General features: G+C 37.9%; 7 protein-coding genes across 7 annotated transcripts; 5 read left to right on the top strand and 2 right to left on the bottom strand.

Annotated features, from left to right (window-relative positions):
* Nucleotides 1–239: 239 nt before the first annotated feature.
* FDP41_013093 (uncharacterized protein) lies at nt 240–1154 on the top strand (the record flags this gene model as incomplete). The annotated part of the gene is made up of 1 exon (XM_044703685.1): nt 240–1154. The coding sequence occupies one exon, from the start codon at nt 240–242 to the stop codon at nt 1152–1154; it is 915 nt and encodes a 304-aa protein (XP_044565323.1).
* A 57-nt stretch (nt 1155–1211) lies between these two features.
* On the bottom strand, nt 1212–2537 carry FDP41_013092 (uncharacterized protein; the record flags this gene model as incomplete). The annotated part of the gene is made up of 1 exon (XM_044703684.1): nt 1212–2537. One exon carries the CDS (start codon nt 2535–2537, stop codon nt 1212–1214), a length of 1326 nt encoding a protein of 441 aa, XP_044565322.1.
* Nucleotides 2538–2728: 191 nt separating this feature from the next.
* Nucleotides 2729–6727, bottom strand: FDP41_013091 (uncharacterized protein; the record flags this gene model as incomplete). Its single annotated transcript, XM_044703683.1, has 1 exon — nt 2729–6727. The coding sequence occupies one exon, from the start codon at nt 6725–6727 to the stop codon at nt 2729–2731; it is 3999 nt and encodes a 1332-aa protein (XP_044565321.1).
* A 335-nt stretch (nt 6728–7062) lies between these two features.
* On the top strand, nt 7063–7963 carry FDP41_013090 (uncharacterized protein; the record flags this gene model as incomplete). The annotated part of the gene is made up of 3 exons (XM_044703682.1): nt 7063–7182; nt 7567–7662; nt 7880–7963. The coding sequence occupies 3 exons, from the start codon at nt 7063–7065 to the stop codon at nt 7961–7963; spliced, it is 300 nt and encodes a 99-aa protein (XP_044565320.1).
* A 424-nt stretch (nt 7964–8387) lies between these two features.
* On the top strand, nt 8388–11138 carry FDP41_013089 (uncharacterized protein; the record flags this gene model as incomplete). The annotated part of the gene is made up of 2 exons (XM_044703680.1): nt 8388–8412; nt 9055–11138. The coding sequence occupies 2 exons, from the start codon at nt 8388–8390 to the stop codon at nt 11136–11138; spliced, it is 2109 nt and encodes a 702-aa protein (XP_044565319.1).
* A 601-nt stretch (nt 11139–11739) lies between these two features.
* FDP41_013088 (uncharacterized protein) lies at nt 11740–15684 on the top strand (the record flags this gene model as incomplete). The annotated part of the gene is made up of 3 exons (XM_044703679.1): nt 11740–12562; nt 12606–13396; nt 13498–15684. 3 exons carry the CDS (start codon nt 11740–11742, stop codon nt 15682–15684), a joined length of 3801 nt encoding a protein of 1266 aa, XP_044565318.1.
* Nucleotides 15685–15862: 178 nt separating this feature from the next.
* On the top strand, nt 15863–17903 carry FDP41_013087 (uncharacterized protein; the record flags this gene model as incomplete). The annotated part of the gene is made up of 2 exons (XM_044703678.1): nt 15863–16523; nt 16714–17903. 2 exons carry the CDS (start codon nt 15863–15865, stop codon nt 17901–17903), a joined length of 1851 nt encoding a protein of 616 aa, XP_044565317.1.
* Nucleotides 17904–17916: the final 13 nt, after the last annotated feature.

Genomic DNA, 17916 nt, shown 5'->3' with positions numbered 1-17916 from the left:
GAACGAGACACTCCAGAGTTGATTTATTATACAGTAGTACTCTGAAACAATCAAATAATTTACAGTGATTACAGTTTTAGAGCTTCCGAGTTCTAATTACTGTTGTGAAATATCTTCTCTGTTTGCCTTTACGAGGATGCAATTCCAAAATTTCACACCTCCATGAATTGAAATTCATTTAAAAAAACTCTCGACTCACTTAACTTCTCACACCACAATATTATTAGAGTTACAATAGGATGCTTAATCCTTCGACGCCATTAAACGCAACAACGAACTCGATGGTTGGAACTAGAAACAAGAAGGAACAAGTACCTGTTCAGAAAATCTCAGGACTCTTCTACGTTCGGAATTTTATTTCACACGAAGAAAGTCAACAACTCCTTTCGCACATGGATCACGGTAATGGTAGTGTGAACACGAATCACCGATCGACCAATAAGAATGACACGCTATTAACCTCCATTGGACAGTCGGAATGTATGGAAACACCATCGCCATGGAAAACAGAAATCATGTCACGACGCACACAACAATTTGGATATCATTTCAATTACTTTACAGGTGAATTGAAGAAAATAGAGAAATCTAATTCTTTGGAAATGAACTCGTTGGGAATTCCATTGTATTTACAATCGTTGGTGGAGAGAGTTCAGCAAGAGCATGCTCGTTTAAATCTAGTGAATGTCTCACAGATTCATGACTCTTGCATTTCACAAATTATTCTTAATGAATATTGTGGACCTTATCAATACATTAAGAAACATGCTGATTCTCTTCATTTTGGTCCCATTATTTCCATTGTGAGTATATTACAGCCTTGTGTCATGATTTTATATGAAGTCTCTCAAGATGGTTTGCCAAATCAAAATATCACTAGTGACCATCACAGCGGTGCAAAGCTTGACCTTTCAGTTCCGATTAAAGATTTAAAGCCAACAGGAAATCGATCGAGTATTGTGTTGGAACCCAATTCGTTGCTCATTTTGAGTGGCCTGGCAAGATATCGATGGAAGCATGAGATTATAAGTTTGAAAGATTATGAAAAGCATGGATTTTCACTGAAGGAAGTAATTGGTACCGACTCGAATGAGGAATCCTACCGTAGAGTCTCAATCACCATGAGATCGGTCGTGTCACATCTCGAAAAGTAAACTCCAAGGAATCCTTAATGAGGTCCAACAGTAAATTCTAACTTGTTTACTCATAATTTAAGCAAAATCAATCATCCATGAAGAAAACAGTACTAAAAGGATTGGTCCAATGAAGAATGAGAAAACAAAGTCAAAGTGGGTTTGAGAATAGTTTGGTGTAGGAGTTGGTAGCATTTGAATGTTTTCATCTTCATGATTCTTGTGTTGATTGGTGTTACAAGTAATAGGTTGAGAATCTTCAATGTACATAATCTCGTAACCTCTTGATTGCTCTTTACAATCCTTCTCATCATCAACCACTGTTGCTGGTGTAGTTTCAGATAAGTTCGAAAGATTGTCTTGTTTGTCATGTCTGTGACTGTCAGAATGATTTAAGGAAGAAAGAAGAGTTGTCAGTTGTTCTTCCAATTGTTGCTTTTCATGCAAAACCAGTTCCAATTGTGTGGAGAGTGTTTTCACTTGTAATTCAAGGGCTTCTACTCGTTGTTGCTGATGAAATTGATCTGTCTCTAAATTCCCTGAACTGATCTTTTGGAGAGAGTGATTATCGGGCATTCTCGATTCTTGTGTGCTGTTTTGACCTCCAAATGAATGAAGTGTCTCTTTCTGTGAGACAACTTCTTGTTCCAACACTTTTACATCCTCTGATCGATTCGTCATCATTCTGTTTCTAAGATGAGAGACCATTTTCACAGGAAACAACAACACAGCAACCACCACAATAAGAGTTCTCTCAAATAGGAATTTCATCATCTCGGGTGAGAATTTGCGTTGATTTTCTTCCCTTTTCATGGTAGAAAGGAGAGGAGATTCCGATGGAGCATTAAATTGTATCTTCTTACTGGAATGGAGTGTTTGTGGAGTACAATTCGGCACCATGCATTGATTGAAATCTTCAAATAAGGATCGTTTCACTGGAGTCAAGAAGGAGTCTTGATTGTTGTGGTGATTCTTCTTCTTTGGTTTGGATGCATTATCATCATCAGGTGGAGGAGAGAGTAACAACATGGTGGTTAAGGTAGAGGCCAGATTCATCTCTGCACTCATCATTGTATTCCTCCTATTATCGTATATTGGTGGATGAGGTTGGTGATGATCAATTCGGGATGAGAAGGGAACGTTTGGAGTCATCTCGAGACGAGATTTTGTAGCTGTTCTTGGAGGAGTTTTCAAACGACTAGGAGGTGGTGAATTAGTATTCAGAATAAAGTGGTGATGGTTAAGAGAGTGATGAGAAGGCTTTGAGTGGAAAGAGATTTTGTCTTCATCTTTGGAGTTTCCGTGAGAAGCAAGAAGAAGGAGAGGATGATCGTTATCGGTAGGATGATGACACTGCTGCGAGAATTGTTCACGTAGATATTGAGGCGTGCTTGGGGAATACATGGGTATTGTTGTGTTAGGTGATAATGATCATGAGAGAGGAAGATGAACAATTCAAGACTTGATCTTTTTTTATTCTTGAAAAATTGAAATTCGTAACGGCTAGAAATTTCCAAAATTGAAAACATTCTCGTCCTCAGTTAAATATTGTGATCGAATTGTTTTGGTTTAATAGAAACAATTTATCAAACCAATTATTCCTGTAAATGAACACCAAGTGTGAGATTCAATGTCATGGGTGTATTGGGGGGTTGCAATGTGGTTGACGACAACAAATGTGACAACTTATTAGAAAGAAAATATTCCCATTCGTGTTGCGTATCAAATAAAATCCAATCATTGTCTTGGTCGAGATAATACCATTTCATAAATGAAGGTGAAGTGGACAAAATGATCTTTGGCATTTCGTTCAATGTAAATAGACTTTGATAATGAGCTATTTGTTGAAGTGAAAAATTCCTCAAATAGCTTTCTGAGGTAAGATGATCGAGGAAAACCTTCAAAACCAAGTTCACTTGAATGTTGTTGAATTGTTTGGAAATGAATTCCATAAAGGTTGAGTGTGTGGAATTTTCATCTTTTGAAAACTTCTCGGAAGGGATTGTATCCATAAAAGATTGAGTTACACCTGGGAGAGAGGAAGGCAAAGAGGTTATTTCCTTTTGATTCTCTTTTGCATATTGTTGAACCCTCTCTAACCACTTTTGAAGTGGCTCTTGTAAAAAGCTGTTCTCGATGACTTTGCAAATTACTTCCCAATTCATTCCACAGTCTAATGCTACTGCCCCAATAATAGCTTCAATCATGTCGCTCACAATTTTACCTTTCAATTGTTTGGTGGGTATGAAGAGGAGAGGAGCCAATTGTGATTCATCTGCAATCTCTTGAAGTGACGTGTTTTTCACAAATTGTGACTTAAAATCGGTCATGACACTTTCGTCAAAGTTAAACTTTTGATAGAGAGTGCGAACAATATACAAATCCAATACAGCATCTCCCACAAATTCAAGCGTATCGTTATGGGCATTGCCTCCTATGTTTGCTGAAGGGTGTAACAAGGACAAATAAGCATAAAGAGGTTCTTTGAATTGATAGGAGAGCTTGTGTTGCAAGATATTCACTCGTTCTCTCATGTCCACCACAATCATTTCAATTTTTTCCTTAAGTTGTGAAGGTTTGTTCGAGAACAAGAACCCATCCCAAGTAAAATAATCTCTCTCAATAATACCCATATTCTTTAAAAATGTCACTCCATACTGCATGTCATTCTCACTGAGCGCTCCTGTTAAACTTTCCATCATATTGGCTAACAGTTTCTTACCACGCATGGCAGCGATTTGTTTCGATTTTGTGTAGGAAAACCCGGCAACTTTGTGGTGATAATATTGTGTTTCAATGTAAAATTGTTGAAGTCCAAATTTCCTGGCAACGAGTTTCAAGTTAGCATTGCTAACTTTGCTTTGACGCTCCTCGTTGTAGAATTTCATTGTCTCGGATGGATATTTTAGAACAATATCCATAGTGGCAGCATATTTGAGGATGCTGTCTCCCATGAATTCCAATCTTTCATAGTTAAAGTCTAAATTTTGGGCTGATCTATGAGTGATGGCTTTTCGTATAATGTCTCCATCGACAGAGGTAGGAAGCTTGATGGCTTCCCTCAAATCTTCAACAATGAGCAGCTGTTCTAACAGAGACAAAAAGTTCAATTCGTTGCTAGTAGTGAAAACGAGCCTTGAAAGATTATAAAACTCAATGGAAAAGCAAGTTCTTCTACAAAATTCAGGAATCAAAAACACAGAATTCTTTCCAGCTCTCTCGGCTGAACATGTTAGTAATGGTTGAGTACAATCTGTCACAACCAGTTTGTACTTTTGCTCATAATATTGCTTAAATGTTGATGACTTTTTTGTGTCGTTGAAAGGAGATTGAAGGTTTCTACTAAAATCAACTCCCAGTAAAAAGTAAGGGAAATTATTGTACATAGTAACGATGATTCTATCGGTTGGTATTGATTGACCACTTTTCCAAATATCTAAAATCGATGGCTCCTCTTGTGACGCGGCTTGTGACGTAGAATTGTTCTTCCCAAAATCTCTGATAAATTGTTTCATAAATTGCCAATCAATCCAAGCGTGTGGATTAAGAGGTTCTGACTGCATAGAGATGGTTGTAGGTGTGATTATATAAAATCTACCATCCTCTGTGCTGTACTTTTGATCAGATTTGAACTTGCACAGTATTTTGAAAAATAACATGTGGAATTGTTGGAGAATGTCAAACTCCTCTGTGCTACATCTAAAAAAACACTTTGGATCTACGTTCAATTCACCGTAAAGATTCTTAATTTTCATGGACCTTATGGGCTTCATTAACTGGAAAGTTAAAATACCAAATGAAATATTAGAGAAGTTGCTCAAGAAACCATTAAGATGGCTGAAGAACAACGTCATTCCCTCCATTTGATGTTTTTGTGCTTGTAAATTATCATTTCTAATGCTAGTGGGAACATAAAAAGGCTCCATTTCCTCTTCTTCATCGCTTGAGTAAGTCTCATTGTTTGATTCATTATTGCCGTCATCCTGCTCATTTTCATCTTCAGGTATTGATACTGGGCTCGATATTAACATTTCTCTGAATTGTTCAAAAGTAAAACAGCTTAAAGGTTCAGTGAGTGTCTTTTCCAGGTTTCTAATGATATTTTTGTGTTCAAAGTTCCCTTCTTCTGAAAATATAATATAATGAGAATTTTGGAAACGAGCTCGACCCTTCGATTGAAGGTGTTCCTTAGTGGTATTGCACAAATCGTATTGTATCACTAGAGAGCATTTTGAAACGTTAATACCCTCTTCTCCTGATTTAGTAGCAACAAGCAATTTCACTTTTCTTCTCGAGAAGTCTTTCACAATATTCTGTTGATTTTTTCTGCTCATGCTGCTTATACCAACAAGCTCACTACAGTTGAAGCAATCAAACTCTGTGAAGCTTCTCAGTATTTTGGTAAGTACTTTGACATGCGCAATTTTTTCCACAAAGATGATACATTTTGCGTTGTTTTCCCCTACCGTGTTTTTGTAAACGATCAAAAGCTCAAAAAGACTTTTTACCTTTGAAGATAGATAAGGAGAGTTTCTGATTTGTTCGATAATTTCAAATTTAAATGATGAATCTCTGAGGTGATCCAAGTGTTGGTACTTCATCTCGAATTCTCGATAACTATCTACAATTTTTTCTTTACCACTCAAGTACTGAAAAGAAAATAGGACTCCCATTTCTCCCAAACAGTTGTACTCCTCGTCAATAATGCTTTTGTAGTCTGTTAAGGCGCTGTATCCGCTACAAAAATCCTTCATAATTTGTATGGTTTCAATGTTTTCAGATTTTTTGTAGGTGAGGACATGTTGAAATGTGTTCGCAGTGTGGCACTGCATCTCCTCAATATGATGTCTTGGAGCAATAATACATACATCGAGGAAAAATTCTAGTTTGTTCTTTTTCAAACTCTGGGCATGCATGTCGATGACATTCTTATGAAGAGAATGGGACGTTGGAGTGGCAGTTAAGCCCAAAATTCTTGGTAGAGTATTAATTGACGTCACATCATTCTCCTGCATGAACATGAATTGTTGGTTCATTTCTGCATTCTCGATTCTATTTTTGTGGGAATGGTAATGTTTTCGCATGATCCCTATGTAAGGATGATCTCCAACGGCATGATGAGCTTCATCGAATATGAGCAGTTTGACATCCTTCATCGAAATTGTGTCATTATCAAGTGCATTCAGAAGAGATTGTGCCGTGCATACCAAGACATTCCAAGTTTTTCCATTGCATATAACGAAATCTTTTTTCACCTTCACACGTGAACATTTACGAGTCGAGAAATATTCTGTCAAGGTGTCTTGTTGCTGTTTCCTAAGGGCATTCGTTGGAACGATGAAAAATGTCTTTTGAGAATCTGCATGCTGTGATGCGTTGTTCAAAGAAGAAGAATTTTTTTCACAATAATGGCAAGGACAAAGATCTCTCTCACCAACGTGTTCCGAACAATGATTCACCAGATCTTGATGATAAAGTTGGTCAATGACCAAAGCAGCTATCAATGTCTTTCCACTTCCTGTGGGACAAACACACACGATATTTCTCTTGATGGCCTCTTGAGCCAATTCTATTTGATAATTGTAAGGCTTCATTTCACTTCAAAATAATTTCTTGGGCAATGTTATATCGATCAAAAGCAAAGAGTGGTGTTTTTTTCGTGATTTCTTTCAAAATCGAACGAACAACAATTTTTGAAGGTTTTATAGACGGCGGGTTGCGTTGGGAATTCTCAAGTGGCTGATTTGAATGGAATACAACACATAATTTGTGGTTGACCGAGAATTGATTGTATTTTGAATCCAAATGAACGATCCAATAGTAGTTGTGTATTTCCGATGTCCCTCACCTCTCTCAAAACCAAAAAGATGATCCAAGAAGTACTTTCAGATGAATATAACAACAGGTTGAAGGCAATTTTTTTGAAAAAATGCAAAAAGAAGGAAAACCAACCACCGTTTTGGAACCACTCGATTTAATTAGGCTATCACTTGATGAACAGGTGTATATTAAATTGAAAGGAGATCGTGAATTGAGGGGAATTTTGCATGTATGTGTGAGTGGGTGAATTTGTGAATTTTTGAGATGATGATGATGAATATATTGTTGTAAAATTATTATTTCCGATATTGAATCACTTTGATTCACTACAAATATTAACAACAAATTATTATCATTCATTTCAATAATATTTTCGAATTTCGGAATGTCTTTACAAATCTCTTTCAAACAATTATTCATGCAAATTTTGATTGGAATTTATCAATGATGATGTGCAAATTTACATTGACTCTTTATCTCTCCTCGACTACGAATTTGGAATGAATCAACACCATTTTCGGATCTACCACGCTTTTTACTACAACTGATGATGTTCAATGATGGATCGTTTTCTGTGAACTCTTAACTAAAATGTAAAATATAACAAACACAGGCATATGATCAACACTTAAACATGGTTCTTGGAAACGTGGAAGAAACCATTCATGAAATTGAAGTGAGCAAAGAAACTGAAGAACAACACATCAAGGTAAGTTTTCATCTTGTTGTTTTTTTTTGGTTTTTTCAGGTAACTGTTTCGAAATGTTATGATTTCAAAATTTGCTTTTGTCAACGATCCTAAAATCATGAAAATTGATATGTCGTTTTTGTGTCCACAATATGCGATCATAACCTCATCAATTTGTGACAATGGATCAATCACTCAAACATCTCATCTTTTATATGTTGTACCTAATTATCAATAGACCACTAAAAGGAAAATAGGAATGTTGTTTGTTCGTGGCGATGGAGTCATTCTCGTGGTTAACTCTCAACTTCGATCTCTTTAAGGCAAAAAGTCATTTCTAAATGAAAGAAGTGACTCTGTCACTAAATCAACCTTCTTCCTCAACATATTCTCTTCCTTATTTCAGTCTGAAGTGTTGTTTCGCAAAAGTTTGTGTCAGGCTTCATGGTCGCCAAAATGTACCATAAAAAAAAACTGACACCTGACATGATTGCAAAATTAAAAAAAATTTAACGCTCCTCCTCATCACTCACTTGTCATCAACAGGTTGTTCGATTTGTTGTTGTTGGTGATACTATTTCAAAAACACGAACATTGAAACATTCATCAAGAACCAACACCATCTGAAATTCACTAATTTTTGTTTCTTTTGATCCGATATTGTGAGACAACCCCAATAATAATAATTCTTAACGTTCAGCATCATCATTCTCCTTCATTGAAAGAAGAAAAACAATCCTTATAGTATGGTGTTTGAAGGCCTTTTTGGACGTAAGTATATATGTTTGATTCAAGATTCAGAAATCACGAACAACATCATTGTACCCAATCGTCGGTTTCTCATTCCACCAACACGTCGACGACGAAAACCCCATCCATCATCACATCGGTTACTTCTCATGATGAAAACAACAACATCAACAACACAATACGTCATTGATCCACCATATTCATCATCTGATTGGTGGGGTTTCACATCATCCACACCTGTCGCTGCGGTAATTTCACCATCTTCTATGTTCCATGTTCCTTCTTCTAAATGCATCGTCGCTGTGTTTGTCACCGCTACTGAAATTGTGTGGTGATTCATCATCATCATCCACTCGCATCAACCTTCTTTCTTCTTTGAATGACTACCTTTTTCATCTGCTGCTGCTCGCGCTTTATCAACCACAACCCCATCAACCTCTTCACCCACTTTCATTGATTTTCTTCTTCTTCTTTTCGCCACCCACGATATGGACTCTCCAACTGTTGTTAACAACATCCTGATTTTCGCCAAATCCTCTTCATGAATCCACACTCTCCACTGGATGAACAATAACAACACCATTCTCTTCACATCACGACAACAACCCACCCACTCCACCACCACTACATTCACATCCTCCTCAATCTCAACAACAACCACAGGAAAGAAAAAGGTCTTTGGCATTCCACTCGACCAAGCCATCAAGGCTTCTCCCATTCTCAATGGACTTCCATTCCCACTCACCAAATGTGTGGATGCTGTCGAGCGTTTTGCTCTCCACGAAGAAGGTATCTACCGAAGAGCTGGTGCTAAGAATGCCATTGAAGCTCTCGTCAAGTTGTTTGACTCTGGCAAAGATCCAGATTTACAGAATGAAGATCCCTATACGATTTGTTGTGTGGTGAAAGAGTACTTGAAAAAGTTGCCGGATCCTCTCACGACCTATGAGTTATATAATTCATTCATGGATTTGGGAAAGACGAGAAAGAACAAGACGCGTGAAGAATCGGCTGAGATGATGAGAGCCTTGGTGGAGAAGCTTCCCGATAACTCTCGTTATGTTCTGTATTTTGTGGTCAAGCATTTGCATGCAGTGGCTCAGCATCATGACGAGAACAAGATGAGTATTACCAACTTGTCCATTGTGTTTGGTCCTACTCTTTTCAGATCCACCAATACAAGTCCTACAGTAATGTTGGGAGATGTCTCTCATCAGGGCTATTGTGTGGATTTATTGATTCGAGAGGCCGATACCATCTTTAACTCCATTATTGTGAATAATAAGCAAGTAGCTGTCTTGGATGATCCATTGAACATTTCACCAGTCTCTCCCACTTCTGTTTTTGACCAATCAAAAACTCGTGAAGATGATCCATCTATGAATGGAAATGGTGGTCATGTCATGAATGGTTGTAGCCCAGCCACATCCGCCAATGCAGCCTCCAATCGTGTCTCTAAGAGATTTTTCTCAATTGGTGGCCATCAAGCTCAAGAGAAGAGAAAGGGACTCTCCCTGATAGAATTAAAACTCTCTGATCAAGACTCACCCGTTCAAGCTGGACGAGGATTATTTAGACCCGAGAGTACTCGAATTATATTTTCGAATGATGATAAATCCAAGCAAGTGACATATACAACGGATGATATTACACAAATTGTGAAGAGTATTATTGGTGAAAATTTGGAAGAGTCTGCTCATCGATCTTTTAAGAGATCGCTCAGTGACGTAAATTCCATGTTGAGAGCTCCAAAGAAATCGGCATGGAAGAGTGAGACACCTGAAGATATTCAATCGTTGAGTCCAAATTCTGTCCAACATCGAAGATCATCTGCTGTCGAGGAGTACACAAAAGATTTGGATCATGCATCCGATATTACAACTACCGCAGATCTCGAAGAGTTGACCAAAGTTTCAAATAATACTAGTACTCTCCAAAAACAAGAAAATACTTCCTGCTTGAAAAATAATCTAACAGAAGAAACGAAAAAGCAACTTGAAAGCGTTCCGGTAGATATTGTGAACCAACCACTCGAAAGTGTAAATAAGCGTATTGAGATTAGACGAGATGCCTCACGTGACATTTACAAAGGAGTCGATTTGACAAAAATAGATGAAAAATGGAACTCACAACAACTCTATCTCGAAAAATCAATCATACGAGAAGAAATCAAGCACTTTGAGGAGTGTTACTTTAAGGCGAATCCATCGGCTCACAGACTACCTAAAGAGGTCAAAGAGCTGATTCGACCACTATTTGAAAGGTACAACCAAGCCAAAGAGATTTACGAAATTTTTGTTTCGAATCGACATGCCTACACGTCACAAATGAGCACAGAGTCGCCTCTGCACCAGGTTGTAATTTATCGATCGAACAATTACTCATCTATGAACACCAACCAAAATAGACAAAGTGATCCTTACTTGGGAGGAAGGAGATCTATTTCTTTTTCGATACGAGGTACATCCGTTCAAACCAAATCACCAGAATTTCGACAACTCTTGTTGAAGAATAAGCAATATTATGAGTTGAAAACGAAAAAGAAGGAGATTCAAACAAAACTGTTAGAGCATGAGAAGAAATTTGAAAAAGATCACAACAGAAAGATGAAGTATTTAAGTGATTGGGGAGACCTGCAGAGTGATTATGAGGAATACATGTCAATCAAGCAAAAGATGGAAAACATTGTTTTAAATATGACTTCCTCGAGCAACAAAATATCCTCTCCACGTGCAGGTGACGACTAGCTGTCAATGTCCACAGTGGTGAACAATGTTGACACAATCGCTCATAGTTCCAATTCTGAAACAATCACCCGCACTGCCTGCTTGCGACTCTCATTGCTTTTACCACCAATGGACTTGCATGTAGTTTATCACTTTGTTATATGAGTGGCTTTTACGAATGAATGCCATTCTCATTTCTAATGGTTGCATCAAAAACTCAATTGATCCAACACATTGCTCCATGTGTAATTTTGAACTCAATTTTCTCTCTCAGTCTGAAACCTTCTCCTTCTTTCCGGCATCTCTCCTCTCTCAGACTCCCAAACACCTCCCAAACCCAAACAACAATAAACCATCAAAAGATATCAAAATTAGATCATTTTTTCTAAATTTGAAAATTTACAGAAAAAAAAACTGACAAAAATTTACAATTCAACGATTCAATTTTTTAGCCACCAACAACAGCTCTACCGTACAACATCAAGCTTATTGGTATTTCAGTACTGAGCGGGCTTGTCATCAATTCATCATCAACAAACACGGCTGGCGTTTGATCCTTGTTGTACCACAACAATTATATTTCAATCTATTGGATTCTAGGAAATTATATATTCATTATGGAATGTATACCCAATTTCCGAAGTTATTAAATATAGAGCATCTAGATGCGGATAGAGCCCCATCATCAGCAAGCGAGTCGAATGAAGGAGAAACGTTGGAGTTGGGAATTAAAACTTTAGAGGTGCCTAGACCTAGCTCGGAAGCCTCCCAGATCTCTGACAGGAGTGGTGTAGCTGAAAATCGAATATCTAGGCCTTCCTCTCGAAAAAGAGGAGCATCAACATCTAAAAGACCAAAATCTGGACTATTGACAATCTCTTCAGAGGATGATCAGATTGGCTCAAGATCCGGAAGTAGGCTGGATTTAATCATGAGCAACATGGAGGATTTTAAAGTGCAAGCATTGGTTAAGGAACAACAACTCGAGAGGGAAAGAATGCTACGAGTGCGAAAAGAAGAAGAATTATTAATGGCTAATCGAGATTTGATGGAAAAACTCAGAAGACATGAAATTGAAGTTGAATTAATGAAAGGTCAATTGAAAAGAAGAAATGAGCTCTTAGATAATCAAAGAGAGGCATTCTACAAAGAATTATTATTATTAAGAGAGGAGTTGTTCAAGAAAAATGGAAATCCGAGCTATGCGCCAACAGACTTTTCGTTATTCAATTGGTCAAAAAAGAATAGGTACGAAGATGAAATGGAGAAGGACAGTTATCCTCGTACAGAGGACATTATTGACACCGAGCATCATACAAGCTCAATTGACACAGCCTCATATTTTGCTCTGAAAGAGCAATCTAAAAAAGTTCAAGACACTTTAAATAACTTGAAGAACCTCGAGTACAAGAGAAAACAAGAACTAGAAAGGCTTCAAAAAGAACGTGAGGAAACAGAAAAGCTAAAGAAGAAACTTGCAAAAAAAAGCAAAGGAATTAAGAAAAAGTGCAGCTAAAGATAAGGAAGCCATTGTGAAACAAATTGATGCTGTCGTTGGAGAAGTTCCATCCGAAGACTTGTTTGCCACTGTTGAAGTCCATGAGGCATCACCAAATGATATATCTCAAGAAACAGCTCCAAAAGAAGAGGAGCTTCCACAAGAAGAACCACCTAAACAAGAAGCAGAAAAGAGAGTTGCAACTCCGAAAAAGACGCCCGAGATTTTGGTGTTAAGTGACGATGAGGAAGAAACAAAACCAAACGAAAAGGAAGACCTGACATCCATGGAACAAGAACAAGTCATACCCAAAGTATTTGAGATGGATTTAGGAAGAGACAGCATTTCTGACCAAACACAAAAGGAAGATTCTAAGGTGGAAATTGTGAAGAGCTACGAGCCACCAAAACCAGAAATTGAAATTCCGGCTTTTTTGAAAAAAGATCCTGAAGAAAAAAAGGAGCAAGAAAAAAAGGAGTTGGAACAACTTGAGTCAGATGTTGAAGTTTTTCAAAATAAGTACAATGATTTAAAGAGCAAATTGAACTCAGTAAGAGCGAGATTGGTCTTTTATAAACTGAGCAAGGAACAGCAACTTAAACACAACGTGGAAGGGCCTAAGGGAGAAGTCACTCTAGTATTTACCGATGTTCAAGACTCTACTCGGTTATGGGAGCTCAACATTGACACAATGCAGCAATCAATCAAAGTTCACAATGATATTATGCGTCAAGTGTTGGATGAGACAGAGGGGTTTGAAGTGAAAACTGAAGGTGACGCAGTAAGTTGAATTTCTTCTCTTTCATTTGATTTTTGAGCATAACCTTAATGATTTATTGCATTACATTCAACCATGGAAATGGGAATTTCAATTTGATTTAGTTCATGTGTGCCTTTCACACAACAGAGGACGCAGTTGAGTTCGCTCTCAGAGCTCAATTGCGATTACTTGAAGCAGAATGGCCTGAGCATCTGTACGACTTTGATCCAGGCCGTATCGAATTTGACCCAGAGGATGCCAAAAACATCATCTTTCGAGGTCTTAGAGTTAGAATGGGAGTGCATGTTGGAAAGCCAATTGTGGAACGAGATCCAATAACAGGACGCTATGACTACTTTGGGCCTGTTGTAAACAGAGCTGCAAGAGTAGAGGGTCAAGCAGCAGGTGGTCAGATTGTAATATCCAATGCTGTGTGGGAAAAAGTTAAGGACAAATTGGATACTTTTTCAACTCCAATATGGTCTAAATATATGGGAGTTGTTAGCTTAAAAGGAATGGATGAAGCTGAAAATATTCGAACCATTCTTCCATATTCACTTCGAAATAGAAAGTTTCCAGAAGTTAAAGTTATTGTTAATGAGCAAACAGGGTTGAAAGAGCTTGAAGAAAAACAAGAAGAATCCTCCTTTAAGCAACTTCAAAATCAGCTTCAAGTTTTGAAAGCACAACACAACGGACTATCCCAAATGAAGGAGGCAGTCAAAGGAAAGATCCAATTCAAACTACGGATGCAAGCTTTGGAAAAAAGTTTAATGGAAAAGGATAGTATTATTCATTTCCTGAAAGCGAAAATTGATAATCCTACTGGAATAGCCCTCGAGGAAATTGACGAAGTCATGAAAAGATATGACGAAATTAAGGCAGAATACTTGGAAATGAAAAAGTCCTACGATGATGCGTATGAAGTTTTCGAAGAGGACGACCAGCTGGAAGAAATGTTTCTTGAAGTCACTGACATGAAAGATATTGTTCCTCTGTTGGATCAGGAAGTGGACTCCTCATGGGAAGTTCAGAAAATCAAATATGAAAATGAATTAGAGCAGGTTCAAAAATTGATCAAGCAAAGAGAACGAAGAATATTGGACCTCAAGAAAACCCTCAAAGCACTACAACGATTACGAGAACGAAGATATAAATCACCTTCGAGAAAGAGAAATGGTGAATACAGAAATCTATCTAAAAACAGGGTAATTGCCAGTAAGAAAAACGACCCTAATGCTAGTGGTGGCGCCAAAACAGTTAGACCCAACCATGTACCTCTTACTCAAACTCCAAAAACTGAAGAACCCATCCAATCCAAGAGTCCATTGAAAGATACTTCTTCAAAGCCATCTTCGGCAAGCAACAAGAAGGACATTTCCTCTCAAAAGATGAAGAACCTAATGAAGGCAAAGCTGAATTCACCCAATGTGCTTTCACAATCTTTACCTACCTCCTCTCAAAACAAGTATCAAAGCATTCGACCAATTATTTCATCGGCAGCATCCTCAAGAAATTACATTCCATTGCGTCAGTCGTATGGCCTTTCTTATTCATCCTCTCCTCTGCAACAACCGCCCCAACAACCAATCGTCCCTTCTTCGATTGGAGAGATTACACAAATTCTTAAAGATGCAATTCAAGAAGCCATTGGTTCATCGAGTGATAGTAAGGATCTGAATTGGGATTCATTTCTTCAAGGTGTCAGCAAGAGTGTCGTTGAAGACATACCTTCAACCCCTGTGAAACTGGAGCAGCCACAACCACCTCAGGAGATCTCCAAGAATATTATCATTTTCGATGAAAAGACCAATCAATATGTGCAAATTCCAAAGGAAGCTTTAAAGAAATGGGGTGTCATCCATGCTGCCAAGTTCATTGCAGAGCAGCAATTTAAGGCAGGACTCAGTAAGGGTGTTCGTATCAATTCGAGAGAAGTATTGCTCGAGAAGCCCAAGCAGGGTGTCGATAAGGAAAACAGACCTAAACGATCCTACTCAAGATTGTTGGAGAGTTTCTCTCGGCCTAACATTCCTCCAAGTAGTTCTCTCATTAATGTTAATATCATTCACCAATGGGAGCCATTGGGTTCACCTTTTCGAAAAGTTCGAGTTCCACCTTCAGCAGAAGAACGAGAGAGAATTATGAATGAGCTCAAGAATTACTCTCCCTATGCAAGCTCCGAATATTACACCACATCGACCACAATGTCTTCATCCCAGAGAGTGACCACTGGAAGTTCAAGCACCTCCAATCAGGCCTTGTTTTTACCACGAATTGTTTCTGGAGGAGGAGAATTTGAGAGGTGATGGTCGCCACGCATTCGGTTTGGTGGATCATCTTTTCTCATTCCTTTTCGAATGACTGTTCAGTTGATGTAATGGAGAGGTCACAAGCGAGAATTGTGACAACTTCTCGAAAAGGGTTTTTGTCATCACACCTTAATACAACAACAACATGGAGTGCCAGCAACAATAACACAAAAAAATGGTCACTCATCGACTTTTGAGATCAAAAAAGATTCTTTCGTTCTCACAAGAACAGCAACACACCTCCTCTTCAGTGACGATGCTATCCCTGATGATCATGAGAAGTAGTTGTACCACCACTTCACATTCCACACGCGGTGGTGGTGGTGCCTTACAATATTGTACTCACTTCCATCGGAGTCGTACTCATCCCATGAAAACAAGTCATTCTGCTGATGTTGTACATAAAACACATTTTAATCCATCCAATATTATTGGACACTTTCGAGACAATGCGTCGTTGTGGTCATGGTGGGATGATGAAACCTCTTCTTATATGGGAGGAGGAGGAAGAAGGAACTATCATTGTTCGCTTTTTTCATCATCCTCAGAGACTCGCGCAACAACAATAACAACAACTTCTAACATGACTTCATCCTCTTCTCCTTCTCCAACATCACTCCGAGAATTAGCCAAACAATTCCGAGATGCCAAGAACATGAAGGAGATTTCTACTTGTATTTCCTCTCTTGAACAATACGCTTTGAAACATCCTAACGAATCAAGAACGTCTCATATTGCTTTATATTCGATTGCTTTAGACATGGCCATGAAAGAGAACAAAATCGATGATGTTCGGAAAATTATGGAAAGGACGAAATCATACTTTTATTTGATGGGTAAGTTTTTTGGCTCTTGATGTTGAATTTATTAACCGTTTTGAATCATGTATTATCATATTCTGATTATTAATAATTATATTTAATTATAATTCAATGTACATTGGCCATCATCTTCAAATATTTGTGTTTGGTACACAAATTTGTAAATTTACTAATTTGTAAAATGCACAAAATTTAAATTCATTAGACGTTCAAACCTTGAGGTCCCTCACACTCTTCTTTGGAAGATACTACAAGAATCATCCCGAACAATTACATCACATACTTGCTCAGGCCATGATGCACAAACCAAAGAAAGCATCCATTGCTTCCGTCTTGTGCAGCGAGTATTCTCCAATTGAGTTTATGAGAGTAGTCGCCATGACACGAAAACACAATATTGAATGTCTTTCTAAAATTGCTCCACTTGCCATTGCTTCTGCTCTCATGAATGATGAATTTAAATTTGCGAAAATTATTTTAGATTATTTTGTGGATGCAATTCTTTTTCATGACCAACAGTTGAAAAAGAAGCAAGAGGATTATGTATTTGTTGGTGAGTCACAAAGCACATTTAATGGAATTCCTGAACTAGTATTTCATGATACAACCAAAGAGAGCTTTCTTGAGTTTACCGAATCGGTACTGAGAATTGTCATCAAAAAATTACGACAAACTATGATCAAACTCTCTGCATACACTTGCAAAACAGAGACAGGACACATGACATTCAACGATCAAATTTATAAGGATGCATGCAATAGTATTATAGAAACACTCTCACTTGCTGTGGATACCATTTCAAAAACAACAACGAATATTCTTCCACCAAACTTTCAAGGTTCATTTGATACAGATAATATCGTAGAGTTAAATGATGAACTTTGTACAAAAATTTGTTATGCCCTTGAAGCGAATCGAACATTTATGGATGAATCACCAAGCAAAAAATTAGCAAAGAAATTTAGAGAAATGGTAACGGGCATGAGGAGCAGTTCATTCGATGACTATCTCCAAAGAAAAGTTAAAACGTTCAAAGAGAGGATGGGCGTGAAGGAAGATCCATATGTTCAATTCAGAATGGAATATCAAGTGAAAGTTGACAAGGATGGTGTATTGAATTCTGATATTTCCGATGCATACGTGAATCCTAACCCCATTCAAGCTGGAGATACAGTTATTGTTAATCACTTTGAATTCGTGGATGATTCCAGCGCCAAGGTTGTGGTGACAGGCCGTAGCTACCAGGGAAGAGGAAACGAACCTAGTCTTGGAAACGAGCCAGAAGAGGATCAGCCACTCGAGCAAAGTTTTGTTTCTCTTCTCTCCATGGCTGATGAAGAATCTTTGTCACAGGAACATAACGCTGATGGAGTCAAGGATGAAGACTTTTGGTAAACAATAAATTGTG

This window comes from Naegleria fowleri, assembly GCF_008403515.1.
Source record: "Naegleria fowleri strain ATCC 30894 chromosome Unknown tig17, whole genome shotgun sequence".
Taxonomy (NCBI): Eukaryota; Heterolobosea; class Eutetramitea; order Acrasida; family Naegleriidae; genus Naegleria; species Naegleria fowleri.
The sequence above is the reverse complement of the archived record's forward strand: the minus strand, read 5'-3'. Positions and strand labels throughout refer to the sequence as shown.